At 38.4% G+C, this 19702-nt stretch overlaps 1 protein-coding gene across 15 annotated transcripts in view; it reads right to left on the bottom strand.

The window, feature by feature from the left end:
* The window catches only part of CPEB3 (cytoplasmic polyadenylation element binding protein 3), a 205406-nt gene that overhangs the window by 31350 nt on the left and 154354 nt on the right, over positions 1–19702 (bottom strand). For 14 of the 15 annotated variants that reach the window (XR_013368227.1, XR_013368225.1, XR_013368226.1 and 11 more), the window contains one exon: positions 5934–6048. The exons of the other annotated variant lie outside the window; for it this stretch is intronic. Coding sequence is in view for 11 of the 14 variants with exons in the window: in XM_077878400.1 (XP_077734526.1) it covers positions 5934–6048 (115 nt within the window). In the remaining 3 variants the exon portion in view is untranslated. The remainder of the gene's footprint in view (positions 1–5933; positions 6049–19702) is intronic. 15 annotated transcript variants of the gene reach the window in all.

Genomic DNA, 19702 nt, shown 5'->3' with positions numbered 1-19702 from the left:
AAAGGCTGAGATACCATGAGAACCAAATGGGGTAGAGACAGAGTAAGAACTCCCAAGGGAAATATCAACACATTCAGCTTTCTAGATTCTAAACTGTGAATCTAGAAGCCATATTTCTTCTCTGGAAATAAGAACAAAGCAGACAGGAAAGAGGCATGAGGCACCTCTGGGGGACAAAGAAGTCTGGACTTTGGAAAAAAAGCACAATTCAACTAGAAGCCAAACTGTCTAGGTTTTCCACAATTGCCAAGTTGGTTCACAAGGCAATTCACATATCTAACATGGAGGAGGAAATGTACTTATAAGCTTCTACTCTGCATCAAATGTTGGGAAGTAATGAATTTTTTTAAATTTTTATTTATTTATGATAGTCACACACAGAGAGAGAGAGGCAGAGACATAGGCAGAGGGAGAAGCAGGCTCCATGCACCGGGAGCCCGACGTGGGACTCGATCCCGGGTCTCCAGGATCGCGCCCTGGGCCAAAGGCAGGCGCCAAACCGCTGCGCCACCCAGGGTTCCCTGAATATTTTCAAATAAGTGGCATGAACAACCAAACTAAGTCAGAGGGATTGTTCAACTTGATTAAATAGGACTGGTAACCAAGTTGACTGTTTTTGTTTTTGTTTTTTTAAGATTTTATTTATTTATTCATGAGAGACAGAGAGAGGCAGAGACACAGGCAGAGAGAGAGGCAGAGAGAGAGAAGCAGGCTCCATGCAGGGAGCCCAATGTGGGACTCGATCCTGGGTCTCCAGGATCACGCCCTGGGCTGAAGGCAGGCGCCAAACCGCTGAGCCACCCAGGCGTTCCCAAGTTAACTGTTAATACTGTTATTGAGACATCTCAGATCTCAGCTTGATAAAGAAGTTTCCTCTGCACAAAGAACATCAATACTTGAAGTCTGGAAATCAGAGTTAAAGTCTTGGCATTTTTACTTATTGTGGCCTTGGCCAATCACTCCCTTTGAACTCTGCTTCCTTATAAATAAAACGAAAAGTCTACCACTTACAACTTCACAAGGTTATCATGACGATTAAACATACATAAGAGCTCTGAATACACTGGTGAGCACAAGTGGTGCTCAGATGTTTAGTTTTGCCCGGGAGGTGTTTTTCTCTTTACTCAGAAATCTTTGCTTAATATTAACTTGGCCCGGTTTATGCTCCATAAGCACCGATTCGTCCCAGTCTTACTTTGGCTTTATGCTAATGTTACTAAACCTGCCAATGATATGGCAAAGTTTGACATCAGTTGTGGGTGAGCATTAGCTTTTGGGGTGAGGGGGGGGGGAGAAAGAAGGCAAGCATGTACTAGCATTAGAAAATACTTAACCTTAAAGGCAATCTAGTTAATCAAGTCAGTGTACCAAATTTGGAATTTATCTGATACATTTCATACTGAACTTGGGACTTGGTGAAAAAAAACTTCTACTACTGAGAAACACCTGGTATGATTTCTGCCTACTACCACTTTACAGAACAACAAAGAAAGGATACGGTTATTCCTATTTCCTAAATTAGAAATCAGGATGTGGTTCCTAATACACATAAATTATCAGAATGTACAGAATGTCTGAAATAAATGCTTCTAGAAAAATTCAAGATGTTCTCTAGATGTATGGCATACATCACTGCATATTTACCTCAAAAGTTTTTATATTGTTTTGTTTTCCTCTCAGAAAAGCCATCCTCATAATAGTCAGAGAGAGGAAAAAGGTGGAGAAGGAAATGTCAGGATCCATCACAGAATATTAGTAGGGGAGAAAAAGACAGTAAAAAAATTAGAGCAATAGGAAAGGCAAGAGACCCAAAGATGATGAGCAAATGTAGGCTCCAGGACTTAGATAAGCAATCTCGCAAGATTGATCTGTTCTGCAGGATCTGGTTAGATAAACTGTCAGAAGGAAGTCATGAAGTGAAAGAACAGCTCACATGCCCCTAATTAGAGAAGTCTAGGGGTTTTCGAAGCGTGATTAAAGTTGGAAGTGGATGGGCCCCAAAGTTTGATCACTGAGGCAGTCCCTATATGAGACATCTAAGCGAAGAAGCTGGGGTTGCAATACTCAGGTTTATAAACTGGGGAGCATACAGGGACTAGATACTTCGTTCTCTACTTTTTCTGTTTTTTTTTTTTTTTAAGATTTTATTTATTCATGACACACACACACACACACACACACACACACAGAGAGAGAGAGAGAGAGGCAGAGACACAGGCAGAGGGAGAAGCAGGCTCCATGCTGGGAGCCCAACGTGGGACTTGATCCTGGATCTCCAGGATCACACCCTGGGCTGAAGGCGGCGCTAAACCTCTGGGCCACTAGGGCTGTCCTCTCCACTTTTTCTTGGTGGCCTCTTCATAGTCCCCAAGCCTGGCACTTATTTCTCCTCAGAGTAAAGAGATGCATTTTACAGAGGTCCTAATGCCACAGGAATATACAATAGGGCTATTTCTGTACGGAGATTCAGAAAGACATGGTGTTCACATTACTTGAATGAAGAGTGGCAACTGTTGGATTTTCAGGTGGTAGCAAGCAGAGAACCAGACAGACTACTCCTTTCCCAGTACTGACTCTCTGAAGAATATGTAAACTTTAGCCACATGATGGCATGGTGAGTCTACCTATAGCCTTTCCTAGGATGGGGGTGGAAGAGGTGGGGAGGTGGGGAGTGGAAGCGGAGAAATGCCAAGAGACTTAAGGCAAACTGTTCTTGGCTTGCCACTGTCACTGATGAGTGAGGGAAGGGAGGGACAAGAGACAATAGGAATGTGTCAGACAGTTTAATTTCGGGTAAACATCTAGATTTTCCATTGATAATTTCTCATTTTCAGGTTGATATTTTTAGGCCTGTGATTTTTTTTTTCCCCAACCTGAATTTTTTTTTTAATTTTTTAATTTTTATTTATTTATGATAGTCAGAGAGAGAGAGAGAGAGAGAGAGAGGGGCAGAGACATAGGCAGAGGGAGAAGCAGGCTCCATGCACCGGGAGCCCGACGTGGGATTCGATCCTGGGTCTCCAGGATCGCGCCCTGGGCCAAAGGCAGGCGCTAAACCGCTGCGCCACCCAGGGATCCCCCAACCTGAATTTTGAAAAGGAAGGCTTGTCAAAAGGACTGGAAGAACCAACTTAAACTTAGCCAGGGTAATACTGCTTAAAACAGGTTGCCTTGTTTCTTTAGAAGAGTTTGTATGTGTCTATTGGGTAGGATAGGGACTATATTTCAAATAATTTATTAGTGATAATAGTCCCTAACAATGGGAAGATATCAAAGAGAAAAAGATTCAAAGGAGTAATCCTTGAGTGATAACATTTTAGTTACTGTAACATGTTGAAGGACAGTTTTTGGCCTAGGGTGAGGTGAAAACCAATCTGGACACCTAAAAATCTCACCTGTCGAGTATTACCAACCATGTCTGGTCCAGGATCACCCTGTACAGAGTGCCTGAGATAGTTTAAAGACTTCAGAATTCCATGACCACAATAGCCCCTAGAAGTAATCAAAAACGCCCTGAAGTATTTAAAAACCAAATCTGAGAATCACCGTGTTGAAGTTAATTTAGTATTCAATTACTTCTGAGTTAGCATTCTATTAATACATTTCTTGTTTTCTTCTCTTCTGAAATCTCTGACTCTCTGTAGATGATGACCTGTTTAACAAGATAGTGGGATGTTCATTCAGTTTGGCACAGATGTGTACTTGCTCTGTGCCAGTAACATGTGGATGCTCAATAAATGTTTATTGTTCAAGTGAACTGCATTGTATTCAATTCAAGACTGCCCAGCAGAGTCAAAATGAATTCCTTTAAAAATAGTCTTCTATTCTAAGGCACACACCAGTCCACAAAGCTCAGTGTGTTCCAAAGAAACCCAATTCTATGCACATGGATAAAAGCTGCAGATGTTAATTCTTTTTGTTTAGATGACATGGATTCCAATCTGGAAGGCTTGGATAGAAAGTAAAATGCTAAGATGCTAATATTGATTGCTTAGCCATCTAGAAACAAGCTACATGTATGGGAGGTGTTGGCATGGGGGAACATTTTCACTAAACCAAGTGAATGTAAATTACTATCCACACAAATGTAAAAACAAAACAAAACAAAGTCAAAACAGGAAATTAATTTTAATAATATACTTTAACTTTTAAGACAAAAAGCTTTAGCTTAGCTTAAAAAAGGAGAACTTTGAAGATTATAAAAGGTCTATCATCTAGGTAGGGAACACAAAATCCCATTTTGGACTAGATAACTAAATATAATTCTTGCCTAATCCTAGGACTTGTAGCATCTTGTGAATAATAATAAAAAGAATAAATAATAAAAGAGGGAATTTAGTTTATAAACTTTTGTGTCTATAACTTAAAAACAGACATAAAAGTTAACCAGTTCTATTATTTTTATAACTATGGGACTTTTTCTTTCAGAATTTTTTTTTTCAGATCCCCATCTAGAAAAAAAAAGGAAAGGGGCTAGAATATTAAAAATAATTTGTACTTGTAGTTCGCTGCAAAAAAGAATAGCATGAATGCCCATTCTTTTAGAATACATATGTGATTAAAAGACTATCAAAGGGGATTCTTCTCCCTAACATAACACCAGTTAGAAAAAGAGGAATATTCCATGCCCCACCCACATTTCTCTTTTTTTAAAGCACAAGCAGTTTAGAAACAAAGGGCTACGTTTGCCCTCATCTCATAATGCTGTTCACGTTTGAGTCAGCCCTTCTTAGCCTCTATTCTCTGACAGTAGATAAAAGGGAGGCATCTCTGCTGCTTGGCTTTCTTCCTCTCCGCACAGTATTCCATTAGAGTGAGAACAAGACCTAAAGATATTTGGCTTTCTGAAAAACTGTAAAATTACAAACTTCGGTACAGTTTATGTGTTTTAAAGTCCTTCAAAATGGAATTATGAATATATCTTTAAATAGGCCTACTGTTATCTTTTAGGAGTAGATTGAAGTTGAAATTTGAACAAATACATTAGAAATGTTGATGAACATTCAGAATTAAGTCAGAGATGAACAGCTGTAGATACATTTTATAATTCTTTTTTCACTACTTGATTTTAATGGTGTCTGCTTTTTCTTTTCTAAGTAGAACTAAGTCTGCTTGCTTACAAGTAACAGAGAGAACATTGTACTTTTGCAACTATGGGGCAATGGTAACCTTATTTTCTCATCTTACTTTTGAAAAATAAACTCAATTATTTTAAGCACTTTAAAAACTTTGTTCTTACAAATAATTTTATTGTATTCTACTGGTAGAACACTGATCTGCCACTGATTAGATTTGTCTTTGGATTTAAATATTGAAGTCATCGGCTCAGCATCACTTCAAATGCCCCAGTAAATTATGATTCAGCTCAATCTCAGTCCACAATTATTTCATAATTGGAAAAGAACTTAAAAAAGAAAAAAAGGGGGAAGCTTTTAAAAAGTTGTAATAAAGATGCTCAAATACATTAGTCATTTTTCAAAGTGCATAAGAAAAAACAGGAACCTGTTTCACTTGGGAAGAGTTCAGTTTGTTTCCCAGTGACACAAATCCTAGCAGTGGTTTCGCTTGTCACTGAGGGGTACACAGCTGTGCTGGAAAGATTTCTGATGGAATGATTTCTTCTTCTGTCATACGTAATAATGCTAACATGAGAACACACACTGTCAAATGTATTATTATTATTTTTAAAATATGTGGTTGAGAGCACTAAATAGAATTCATCCTTTCAAAATAACAGTTTAATGAAATTCACTCTTGCACCAAAAGAAATAAAGCACTTGGGGAGAAAATGTTTAATCCTGAAAGAGCTCAAAGAAACTTCTTTTTGGAGACTGTGTACAGCTGAGCAGAAACCTAGAAAATATTGAAGACTAATACATTGGGGATTTTGTTGTTGGTGGTTTTGTTGTTGTGGTGTTACTATTTCCACTCACCAGCTCGAAGGGGTCGTGGAACTCCCCCAACAAAGATAGTTTTTCTGGGGTCCAAAGGCTGAGAACCATCCATTACAAAGTCACTGTCACTTAGGTTCCATGGTCGAATTTGCACCTGAAAAAAAGTTGTTTACTTGGTCCTTACTTCATTTCCATCAACCCCAAATGAGAATAAGGTGACTAAAGACAAACCCACTGATTCGTGCATTTTACAACATATACAACCCAAACAAAATCCAGTTATTAATTTATTATCTGCATTGAGTGCCTTTCATCAGAACTCAGGGAATCTACTTAACAGGTACTATACTCAACACTCTAAGACATATACCATGAAACCTTCTGAAACCACCTGTGATTTTGAAAAAAGGCAGTCTTTTAGAGACAGATTCTGGATTTTGAATCAGATCTATTTTAACACATGATAGATGGTTTATAAACTGTCACAGATAAGCACTTAGCTTTTTAAGAGCTCACCTAAAGAACAGGAATAGGAACATTAGGAATATTTTCTAAAAATTATCTATAGGTTTGGCTTTTAAATTTTTATCAACCCCTGAAATTGAAACATTTATCTTTTGGAAATATTGGTTTAACACAGATTGACACTCCTCAGGTTAGCATGGAATTACTAATATCAAATACTGAAGCATTATACAGCATTATCTATTTTTCATTTATCTGATTTTCCTAAATAAGTTTGGTTAAATAAAGGTGAGCCTAGATAGAAATAGAACTAACTTTTCAAAGAGTAGAAAAATAAATCTTTATGGAGATAATTTTTTCTATTTGGTAATATCTCTTCACTGGTACTCTGACTTTCTGCCTACAATTCATCAGAATCCTAACCTTAAACATATTCCTTTCAATCCCTAACTCAATCATCAAAGGATAGCTTAAAAGAAAAATGCAAAAAAACTCTCTCATACCAAAAGGAGAGTTTCAGCACTGCCTGAGAATCAACCAGTTTAGTCAGCCGCTGCTCTGGGAAATGAGCTACGTGCAGAAGCAGAGAAACCAGTGTCTGTCTTTATAGAACGTGCCTTTACTTTCCCGTCTCACCAATAGGATAGGAAACAAAACAGCTGAATTTTCATTTTCTTAACATCAACACAATTCTTCATTTTCCTCATTGTTCAACTATCGACACAATGCAAAAAACCACATAAGATGATTTCTTATATGGCTTGATATATTAAGTACTCTCATTTGAAAGTTAGTAAAACTTTCAAATGAGAAAAACACCTTGAATCAACTCCAAAACTGGCATTGCTCAGTTAGAAACAGTCCACACGTTCCCTATGATTGCTATAAAATTCACCCTTCACCGAACTTTTTGCCATTTATGACACTGTTGCCTTCACGTTAGTGAGAAGTAGTAAAATCTCCATTTTTTCCTTAGACCCTGAAAACATGTTGCAATTCTGCTAACATTTAAGCATTTGCTCCACCTTTATCGTGTGAAAAAAAAAATCTAGCTCTTTACTTTGAACATTTGGTCTATTTGACTAAATTTCCGTTCCCTTGACATTTAGCACAAAAGCAGATTCACGAATACCATAAAGCACCATTTTTAAATCCTTTCATGAGGGCCCAGTTTTAATTTTTAATTAAAAACATAATTTCTTCATACTGTGAGAACAAAGATTCTAATGTCACCAATAACAAAAAAGTAGGACATTTCTTTTTCTACACAGAGCCCTCTCTTCTTCTAGTCTTATCCCTGATAAATTTAAGGCAACTTCAGGATCTGGTAAGGCAATTCTAATCACTGAATGTTAATTAAATTTAATTGTGGGTCACACTTTGTTTCACAAATGAAAACAATTCCCTTGTAGTATTCATGGCATTCTGGTTTCATTTAATCAGAGTACAGAAAATGCAGCCTTCTAAAATAGCTGTAGGTTACTGCTGCTCAAAAGAACTCTGCAGGCTATCTCAAACCTTCCTGCTGAGAGCTTTCATTACTGCCTCTTCTCCCGCCCACCCTTGCTTCATTACATCACACGCAACCCATTCCCTTAGCCTATTCCTGTATTATAGATTAGGTAAAAATACAGGAAGAAGACTCAAGAGACACTAATGATTAAACCCTAGTTCCAGAACCTGCATTTCCCAGCTGCCACCAGAAAATAGCTCCTCAGAGCTCCCACCATTACAGAATCAGAAAAATGTCAACATAGGCCAACATCAGCACATTCTGCACACTAAGCAAAAAATAATATTGTGGTATTGTTTGCACTGGGAAGTTCCATTCACACTCTGGTTTCTCTCTAAAATAGAAGCCCACTCTCACATAAGGCATGTTCTCTACCTTCTACATTTATTCTCAGCCCTCTAGGCCTGATACCCATATTTTATCTTTCTGACTTATTCTTTGATATATTTTCTGGTCCTCATTTATATACATAGATATTTCTCTACTTTTAAAGTATCATGCTTTTTTTTTTTTTTTTAAGATTTATTTATTTATTCATTCAGAGAGAGCGAGAGAGAGGCAGAGACACAGGCAGAGGGAGAAGCAGGCTCCATGCAGAAAGCCCGATGTGGGACTCGATCCCCGGTCTCCAGGATCACACCCCGGGCTGCAGGCGGCGCTAAACTGCTGAGCCACCAGGGCTGCCCAGTACCATGCTTTTTAAGCTAACTCAAATATACTGTAGAAAGAGGTGGAATACAAATAAGAGAACTGCTTTTTGATTTTTGTTTTTTAATAACTATTTTTGAGAATGGATGAAATTAGAGCTCTGTTCTACTTCAATATAAATCTCCTACAGCAAAATAACCTTTAACATATATAGGGATCACTGGGTGTATGTGTAAAACAACTTTTTCAGTATGCTGTCAAATAGATTATACTCTGGGCAATAAGAGCCTCAACATTCTGAGGGGTGAGTGTATAGGGACTTCATCAGACATGGTGAAAATTCCCTTAAATGAACCTGACACAGATTCCAACACTTCTTCATGGAGACACCTGACCACGTTTGCTTATAAAGGTAACTCTAGAAAGAGGCGCCGCCCACTAGCCCTTCAGCCACGCCATGGCCTCACAGTAGAGGTTACACAAAACTAAACGTCCATAGGGATGGACAGGTAGCATAAATTTATCCAGTCACCAGGACAATAGTTGGTAAGGCAGGCTATGACACACCAGTGTAAACCATCCTTTAAACATTTTGCAGCTTCAGCAAGTAGTTATCATTTGTGAATGTGCTGTCAGACTTTTCCATTTTTCAAGAGTAGCTAGAAATTCAGATTTTTATGTGAAACTTCAAGATTTTAAAATGTTGAGAAGTAATTCATTTTTTTAAAAGATTTTATTTATTTATTCCTGAGAGACACAGAGAAAGAGAGAGAGGCAGAGACACAGGCAGAGGGAGAAGCAGGCTCCACTCCATGCAGGGAGCCTGATGTGGGACTCGATCCTTGGCCTCTAGGATCACACCCTAGGCTGAAGGCAGCACTAAACCGCGCGCCACCCGGGCTGCCCTTGAGAAGGAATTCAAATGTTAAAGTCACTGTGCAGTTAAACAAAACCAGATCTATCCTGTGGGAGAAAAAACAAAAGTGGTTTTTCCTTAGTTTCTTTTTTTTTTTTTTTTTTTTTTTTTAAGGATTTTATTTATTTATTCATGAGAGACATACAGAGAGTGAGAGGCAGAGACACAGGCAGGCAGAAGGAGAAGCAGGCTCCATGCAGAGACCCCAACTTGGGACTCAACCCCAGGACTCCAGGATCATGCCCTGAGCTGAAGGCAGATGCTCAACCACTGAGCCACCCATGTGTCCCTCCTTAGTTTCTTTTTTAAGCATATGTTCCTACAGAAGCTCTGATGAGGATTGTGAAAGCTACTCTTTGGCTGAATTATTTGTTTCTTAAATCTTAAGAATAATATGAATTATCTGAATTCATAATCTTCTTTGCATAATTGCGTATCTCCAAAGGCAAATCTTTTTAAGGAAAAAGGTAGAAACCAAACGTAAAGGTGGTGCTATTAATATATCAATTTATGCCATATAGTGACTCTAATACTCTTCAAGAAACTTAAGAGAATGTAACATTAATCATATCAACAGTTAGTATGGAAAGCACTCATTTTCCTTTTCAAGGTTCCCAATGTGTGTTCTGTGAACAGCAGGTCTATAGGGTTGTTCTTTCAGACAAACAGTGTTTAGAAAAGTTACAGGCTATCTTTCCCTTCTTGGAGTTTCATGGCACCCACTGATGTATATTAATCAAAGGCTCTAAGAAGTTCTACAGGAAAGAAATCTGTTCAAATGTTTTATCCAGCATTTCCAAAAATTTTTTCATAACACCTATTAATAATCCATACTTTGGATAATATTGCCTTATTATATCTTACTCTTAGTCTGTATCAAAATATGGCATAGTAAGGTTGAAGCAACTGAGCAAAATGTAAAAACTTCACTCCAATCAAGGCCTTTTTCTCACTTATTTTCTACTATTGCTCTAAAAGGGATGTTCTTGTAGAAATTAACTTTAAATGGTTAAGAGTATAGAAAATATAAATAATAAATAGCTGTTCAAAAAATTCAAAGCTTTCTGGCTAAACTGCACAAAAGAGATGTTTAATTATTTTGATATCAATAAAGAATAATTATAGTTCTATGTAAAAATTGAAGTTGCGTCCTCTATAAAACTAAAAGTCATTAATGGGGATAAGATATGGCCAAGTTCTAGGAAAAAGAAATCTAAGAAATAGAGTATAGGTCACTTATTTCGAGAAGAAGCTATAAGATCATTTTCTAAAAAGTAAATTTCACTGAAAATTTGCAAAAGCCTCTAAGTAAAAATTCAATATAAGATGTAGTTTTATTGATCTTTAATAACCAGATAACAGAAAACACATAGCTTTATATGAACAGTTTTTTAACATAAACCTTAGGGCTTTATGTTTCCAAACATAACCAAGCCACCCTATGGTTCTAGAATTCTAGATTCTAGGGATCCCTGGGTGGCGCAGCGGTTTGGCGCCTGCCTTTGGCCCAGGGCGCGATCCTGGAGACCCGGGATCGAATTCCACATCGGGCATCCCGGTGCATGGAGCCTGCTTATCCCTCTGCCTGTGTCTCTGCCTCTCTCTCTCTCTCTCTATCATAAATAAGTGAAAATTGAAAAAAAAAACAAAACAAAAAACAAAACTAGAATTCTAGATTCTAGACCACTATTTATTTATTTATTTATTTATTTTTATTTTAGTTTTTAAAAAATTTTTATTTATTTATGATAGTCACACAGAGAGAGAGAGAGAGAGAGAGAGAGAGAGAGAGAAAGGCAGAGACATAGGCAGAGGGAGAAGCAGGCTCCATGCACCGGGAGCCTGACGTGGGATTCGATCCCGGGTCTCCAAGATTGCGCCCCAGGCCAAAGGCAGGCGGTAAACCGCTGCGCCACCCAGGGATCCCTAGACCACTATTTAGAATTTAGACATTCACCTATCAATAAATAATAGTATCTTGAGCTCATTTTGAACATCTTATCCTATACTTCATTCTTGTCTGGTCATCTTTTTTTTTTTTTTTAATTTATTTTTTATTGGTGTTCAATTTACTAACATACTGAATAACCCCCAGTGCCCGTCACCCATTCACTCCCACCCCCCGCCCTCCTCCCCTTCTACCACCCCTAGTTCGTTTCCCAGAGTTAGCAGTCTTTACGTTCTGTCTCCCTTTCTGATATTTCCCACACATTTCTTCTCCCTTCCCTTATATTCCCTTTCACTATTATTTATATTCCCCAAATGAATGAGAACATATAATGTTTGTCCTTCTCCGACTGACTTACTTCACTCAGCTGGTCATCTTCTTAAGTTACAAACATCCAACACATGAATGTCCTACTGCATAGTGCCTTCCTTTTCATCTATTCATCTCAAGGCGGCTCTACAAAGCAACCAAGCTGTTCAGAGTCAACAGTGCAATCTGGTGGCCAGCTCAGGAAATGACCTGATCAAAACCGCTTCCTACTATGTTTTCTTTCCCATGAATTTTCCACAAGACCCATGGCATGGCCCAACCTCCTTACTCTCCCATTTCCTCTTTCCTTTTCAATACCCTTCAAACTTCCTACTCAAATTCTGCAGAAGGTCTCCGTTTTTCTCTCTCTAGTCTTACAATCCTTTCAATCTATGTGAATCACAAAAGCAATGTTGCAGAAGCATCAGGACTGCTCTCCCCAGCAAGAGCAGTATCGGGGCTCTTGGGACCATCAGGATGAGTCAGCTAAACTTAGGTCCGCTGACATACAGCTGCAATAGCTTGGCTGTGCTGGTAATGAACTCAGGCCCACCCCAGCTGTCAGCAATTCTATTTTAAGCATCACAGACCTCAAAGAATGACTGGAGTACCCCACAGTATCACAAATAAACTAGTTTGTGAGGCATCTTTGTCTCATCCATGCTATAAGGGGTTGTTTTATTATTATTAATCACCAAAACTAATAGCCATTAACAACAATAATTGTGGTTTGGATTCTCCAAAGTACGTTCATATTTAGTTTCTCACTTCAAAAAAATTTTTTTTAACCATACAGCTCCCTAACAAACAGGTCAGCCAATTTCTAGGAGTTTAGATGTGACCTATTATTCTCAGGTGCTGCTTTCCACCCAATGGAGAGGTGGAGACACCCTCCCTGTATCTTCTGGGGGAAGTGGCCAGATGATAAGACTTTTCTACCCTGTGCTGCACTGGGGTCTCTACTCAGAACTCCACTGGGCCTCCAAGCAAAAGACTAACTTTCACACTCAAACTATTCCTCCTATTCTTGGATACAAATAGATCACAGGCCCCAGAGAAGTTCATCAAAATAGGCAGGATTCTTCCTAGACAGGGAGCCAAAAGCAACCCTGGGAAATTCTCTCATGCCCTCTCAGAATGCTCTAGGTCCCCTATGAGGGTCAGAAAACAGTCCAGGTACAAAAAAGAAACCTCTGCCATCACTACCAAGCGGCACAGCCTGCCTGACATACAGAAACCACAGGCTTTGAACACTTCAAATAGCATTCTGCATACTGTTTCATAAGGGCACCCAGTATAAAAACGGAGCATGCATAAACTGTGCCCTGAAAAGTATGAGGTATAGCCTTGCTCTAAGCTTGACTTAGTAAAGCCATTATCAATTAAATGCAATGATTAATATTTATATTTATAACCCGAAGATTCAAGGGAATACCTTCTTTCTAAAGGCTTTTCTGACTCCCTCAGAAACATCTGACCACTTTGCCTTTGAGCCCCCACCCCATGACTACTTATACTTTTATCATAGCACCTTTGACTCCTTATTTCACTTTGTATTTACATGTCTATTTCCTTCCACTGGGCTCTAGGGTCCTCTAAAGCTGAGATCATGTCTCTGTGTGGGTCCCCACTGCCTGGCAAAGTGCCAACCCTTAGTGAGCACTCTGTGTTCATCAGTGTTCTGGTGAATTAACAAAGGTTTTCCTGAGGGGCAGACGCTGATGCGGCAAGATGTCCAGCCCTTCTACAGCTCCCAGATCACTCTCTTCAGTCTACTGAAAGCCACCTTCCAGGGATATGGAAATACAATGTGTCTGATCACCAGTGGGTACCTCAGGGCTTGGTCTAATCAGTGCAAATTTCTGATGCCCCTCGTGACCTACCCAGTGATCAGAATTACCTATTGTTCATCACCGCTGCTGATATTCCTACCTCACTTAGAAAATTTAAACATGATAGATGGTTTCCTTTTGAAGACATAAACTACACCACTGTGCTAGGCATTTTAACACACTGTCACACTTAAACTCATCATAACTGTTATGCTGTAAACACTACCCCTACGACTTTAGAGGTTAAGGAAACTAAGGCTAAGAAGAGAGAAGTCCAGTTGGAACTGAAACCCCAGTTTATCTGACCCAGTGTCTATATATATCCTCTTTCCAGTGCAATGATGTCTTCCTATGCCTACAAGACTCCTTGTCCTCCAGGCTACTGGCCACCAGTTCTGCTTCCTGAGAGTCATCCGAACAAGTCAAAATGCATTTTGTGAATGATTAATTTCTCTATTCTTTCTAAATTCATTCTTCTCCTTTTCAATGCAATAAGAAATGACTAATGGATTCTTCTTAAACCTAACAAAACTAGCAGTTAGAAAAGCTGAAGAAAATGATTTAGCAATGAATTGGCACTATATTCAGCTATTTTAACTTCCAGGTTCATAACCTCAAGCAATAGTGCTCTGCAGCCAGACAATTTTGTCCAGTGTCTACATAAATGTGTATTTGCAGCTCCATGGTACTAGGACAAGGATGTTGTTACTGGCATGCTGATCACTAAAACTCTTGAGAGTAATGTACACATAAAAGTTCAAGTTACTTAAGTTTTTCCTGGGAAGAAGCCTATTTTTTGAATGAGCTTCATGGAATACTAATTCTACCAAAATCTTCACAACTATAATCCCCAAACAGATATAGCAAATGCTGGATTAAAAAATATTACACACTTATTTACTGCAAGACTTCTCAGAACCTTAATATATCAATTTTTCCCAAATGTTCTTGGCAATGAAACCTTTAATTGAAAGAGAAAATGGATATAAAATGCACAAAGTTCTCAACAAATGACACCTATTATTGTTATGAGCAAACGTTTTGTTAATGATCCTCTCAAGAGATCAGTGTCTGATGGCACAGGTGTTCTTCAGGACACACTTTGGAAAACACTAAACATGGTCCCTTAGGGGATGGTATGAGCTATTTTGTCCACTAGAAACTATTTTAGTATATCAGAACTGCAGCATCATTTAGACTGCCCTAGAAAGGAATAATATCTCCAAAGACTCAAGCACTAAGAAACTCTGGACTCAAATGCAAATACAGAGCCTGGGGAGAGGGGAAGGATTTATTATGAATAAGAGGTATTTCTCTCATTTTAGAGGAGAAATTCCTTCCTTGGAGAAATTCCTATGATAGAAGGTGCCCAAACCACAGATTTAGACCAAAAGGAATAAATAAATAAATAAATAAATAAATAAATAAATAAATAAATAATAAATAAATAAATAATCAGAGATGCTGAAGATTTCCAAGGAGGGATATGACAAATCCAATTTGACTGAGCCAAGATAAAATTACAGTTATTGTCTTAGGAGATATTAAGTGGAGAACAAAAGAGTTTAAGTAAATATACCACAAACCCAAGGGCTGAGGCCATCAATCAAGTTGCCCTATAACTTAGCCCCTACTTATTTTTCCAATTTAATGTCCTACTCCCTTTCATACATTTGTGCCCCATATAACCAACCTAAATGTTCTTCATTCATTCTGCACAGTTTCTCATTTCTGTGTTTATACTGTTGGCTTTCTTGAAATGTCCATTTTCCACACTTTCACAGCACCACCTCTCCCCTGGCTAATCTCCAAACCCTTTTCAACTTTCAAGGTCTAGTTCAAATGACACTTCCTCCAAGAAGCTTTCTTTCATCACTCCAGGTATATATAAACTCTCCAAAGCACTTAATCTTATCTTCACTGTATTTGTTATTTTTCCTAATTTGACAAATATTTAAAAACTTTCTATGTGCCAGGCTCTATAGGTTCATGTATTTATATACTTTATCTGCCCATTACACTATTAACTTTCTGAACACAGAATTTTATGTCTAATTCAGAGTAACCAACTGTAATGTCTTGCCCATAGTTGGCACTCAAACATGGTTTAAAGGAAGGAAGGCATATTATTTTGAAAAGATGGCTGTATGTGGGTTGGAGATAGCTATAATAGTAGGTATGAGTCACCATAAATGGTGTAGTGATCAGAGAAGGCTTCAGGAAAAAGATGACATTTGAGAGGGGTCTTAAAATAAGTATAGCAATTAGAAATTGAGACAAGAACAGAAATATTTCAGTTGACTGGAATACAGGGCTCAGAAGGAAAGCAGAAAAAATAAAGGTTGAAAAAAACTTGAAGTCAGACTGGAAAGGTTTTAGGTCCAAGGCAAAGGGATCTGAACTGTCTTTGAAGGTAAAGAAGAATGACTAAAAGTGCTAGAGATCCTGCTGATACATAAACGGGAGTAGGAAAGACCAGAATTATTGGCAGGTTGGACAGAATTAAAAATTAAAGAACTGAACCAGCCTCTAATTGGTTTCCAGCTTCCTTGCTCCCAACATTTTTTTTTCAATTTTTGTTTTTCAAATTCTGAGTGGATGACCATGTTGCCTGAGCAATAACCAAACTTCAGTTTTAAATATACAGTTGACCCTTAAAAAAAAAAAAAGATTTTATTTATTTATTCTGAGACACAGAGAGAGAGAGAGAGGGGTAGAGACATAGGTAGAGGGAGAAGCAAGCTCCCCTGAGGGAGCTCGATGTGGGACTCGATCCCTGAACTCCAGGATCACGCCCTGAGCCAAAAGCAGAGCTTAACTGCTGAGCCATCCAACCATCCCTACAGTTGACCCTTGAACAACACAGGTTTGAAATGTGCAACTCCACCTATATGCAGATTTTTTCAATAAATTCAGTATAGTATACTTTTTCTTTTCCTTATGATGTTCTTAGTAACATTCTCTTTTCTCTAGCTTACTTTATTGTAAGAATATGGTATTCAGTCTATTTAACATACAATATATTTAATCAACTGTGTATGTTATTATTAAGGCTTTTTGTCAATAGTAGGGTATTGGTAATTAAGTTTCTGGGGAGTCAAAAGTTATATGTGGGTTTTTCAACTACACAGGGGTCAGTACCCACCCTACCCCTATCTCATCCCATTGTTCAAGAATCAACTATATAGTAAAATCAACCTGTCACATTTCAGGATATTTATAAATAGTGATTATGATATAAATTGTAAGGAAGAAGAAGTAGAAAACTTCTGATACTCCTTTCAAGGTGTCTACTATCCCACATCTCTGGCCAAAGTGTTTTAGAAGGTAAGAGCCATAAACATCTCCTTCCACACCTTGTTTTCAAAGTTACTATTTTTCAGCCTCATCTCTGTTAGACTCTGGGAAGTTTCCTGCTCTATTAGTTTGCTATTTTGAACCTTCAAATTTAGTCTATAATTCAAAAAGTGGATGGAGTTAGTTTGACAAGAGAGACCACGATGTCTGTCCACTTCACTGGAAACCTGGACAAGAACACAGCTATCCTCTGGGATGCCTAGAACATCTGAGCAATAGAACTCCTCTTACTAGAGTAGGAAAAATATCACAAATCTAGGAGCTTTGCAATAACTCCTGCTCTTGCCAATTTGTTTACCCACTCTTTTGGGACTGAGAAGTCAATCGAACAAGCTATAGATTGCAGTGTCTTCTGCTGTTTTTCAGGATCAGACTTATACATAGGGTAGCCCGAGTGGTCATAATTGAAAGGTAAATCACTCACCAAAAATCTTTTAATACTATCTGAAATCCACTGGTTAGGGATTTGAGTTGAAAAACAAACAAGATTTTAGAAAGGTGAGAGGGACCTTGCTATCAGGCTCTGTATTAGGAAAACAATCTGATTAACCTAATCCATACAAACAGAATGTGGGTTTGATTTAGGGGGAAGAGATAAGGAAGAAAGTCAAATGATAGAAATCTGTGAGATCACAGAAATTCTGTGAGATCATTCTGGAACGCTGTATATTTCCAAGGAGAAATCCAGGGAGGATCAGAAAGAACTAAACAATAGAACGAGGGCACTAGAATCCTGAAGGGTAGCCAAGCTAAGAAAAAGCAAAAAAGAGCCATAGCTCAGGAAGTTTGGTGAATAAGTTCCAAAGGTTGACTTTACCTTGAGTTATTGCCAAGGTCCTCATTTACTCCCAATAGTTCAACCCTGCTCTTACTTTCTGTGGGGGCATCCAAAATGAGGTGGAATGTACCGAAACCTGAGTGGGGAAGTATGGCCAAATGAGGCTGGGAGTGATAGATGTGGAGTTGAAGCCAACAGAAGGTTTCAAAAATGGAGCCAAAAGAACTAGAACCCAAAATGGGATCCAGTTCATTAGAATAACAGGTATTTGGGGACTTTTCTGTTTCCCATCCTAGGTTTTATTCAAATTGTTTATGCTGGAAATTCTGAGTATGCCTGGGTTAAAGAAATACGTGATCAGCGGCCATCATTCAGAATTCACCAAGCTCCAATAAAACTGCTTCACTTGAGTTCAGAAAATGAAAACTGCAATAAGCAAAAATTTGTAGAAACACAAACAGTGAAAGTTAGTTTCCCCATAAACATTTCTAAAACAGATAATTACACTAATTATTTTTGAAAGTTCTTCAAGCCCAGGGTAATACATGTATTTGGAGGGAAAACAACATACCACCACCATCTGTAACTGCCACTGTTCATTCCCTTCTCAAGAGATGTCCAGTCCTGGTGAAGGCCTGCTCAGACAAGGCATAATATCTTCCTTCTCCCACAGAGCCAGTGACATGACTCTTCCAAGGTACACAAGCCCATCTGCTCAAGTCCAGTCTCCTCCCCTCAATTCAACAGCTTCTTAATCTACTTTGGGCATAACTATCTTTATGTGGACTTCTACTCCTCTGCTTTTTTTTTTTTAATGTATAAATATATGTCAAATCCTCTCCTACAGTGGCAGAGGCTCTCTTGGACGTTAACCATTTACCTTTCAGACATCTAAACCTGCCAAATTGGGATCAGTCTTTCTAATCTCACACTATTCCAAAGAGGTTTATAGAAGTTATGTCAGCTTTCTTATTATTTACTTAGATGAAATACTGCACACTCTTATTCTAATCACAATGCACAGCTTCTCCACACTGTTTAAATTAAGATCAAAGCTAACAAAGGTTCCCTACTCTTTTTTCCCACCTGTATAGTTACCTTATCCAAGTCTGCTAACTGCTATAAAAATTTGGTAATAGTCCCAAAATTTGAAAAATACAGCACTGCTTGTACTGTCACACTTGCTAAAATCCTTGCTTCTTCTATTGCATTGATTATTCTGTGACTCAGTATCCCCATTCTTTATTAACTCCTTCTACTTTCCATGCTGCAGTCTCCCTCTTATAGGTAGACAAATCCCAACATCATTCTTTTGCAACCAACCATAAACTCTGTTCTAGAAGTCACCATTCTTTTCAACAGACCTTACTATGTAGATATGCTCTAAACTTTCTCTCCTCACTACAGCACTATGTGACACCAATAGCATCATCTAGTTATACTTGCACAAGTCCCAAATGCTTTCATATTCATTTTTCTCTCTTACCTGAGCTGCTCAACATCCTAGAGAGAAACCATATTCCTTCCATTTTATAGATAAGGAAACCAAGATTCTGTAAGGACTAGATGACTTATTCTGAGCCAAGCAGATAATGTAAAATTAGCTAGAGTCAAGACTTCTACTTCTCTTCCCAACTCTTTCCGCATGCATATTTCTGAGAATAAACCTAAACGCCAAGCAAGCCCCACATGTCTGGTGTAAGTCTGAGAGGGCATGTTGCAGGCCCTGTGAGAGATACCTACTTTGGTCCCTTGGTTTGTATCACTATTTTTACCCTATTTCCCACTCCTAGCACCAAATCTTGATACACAAACTCACCCTCTCCTAATTTCCCTCGATCCTACTTCTAACATGTTAACCAATTTCTTTTTGCTGTTATTCTGAATAGTCTTGCTCCTTCTATACCGATAACCCCTCTGTCAGGAGAAAGGACGCAGTCTTCTCTTAACCAATAACTTCTAACACTCTTTGGCTTAGAAGCCACAAACTCTTAACATAAACTCTGTATAAGTGTACATTTATTTATGGTTTTGGGTCCATG

The sequence above is a fragment of the Canis aureus genome, chromosome 29 (genome assembly GCF_053574225.1).
Source record: "Canis aureus isolate CA01 chromosome 29, VMU_Caureus_v.1.0, whole genome shotgun sequence".
Lineage (NCBI taxonomy): Eukaryota > Metazoa > Chordata > Mammalia > Carnivora > Canidae > Canis > Canis aureus.
The sequence above is the reverse complement of the archived record's forward strand: the minus strand, read 5'-3'. Positions and strand labels throughout refer to the sequence as shown.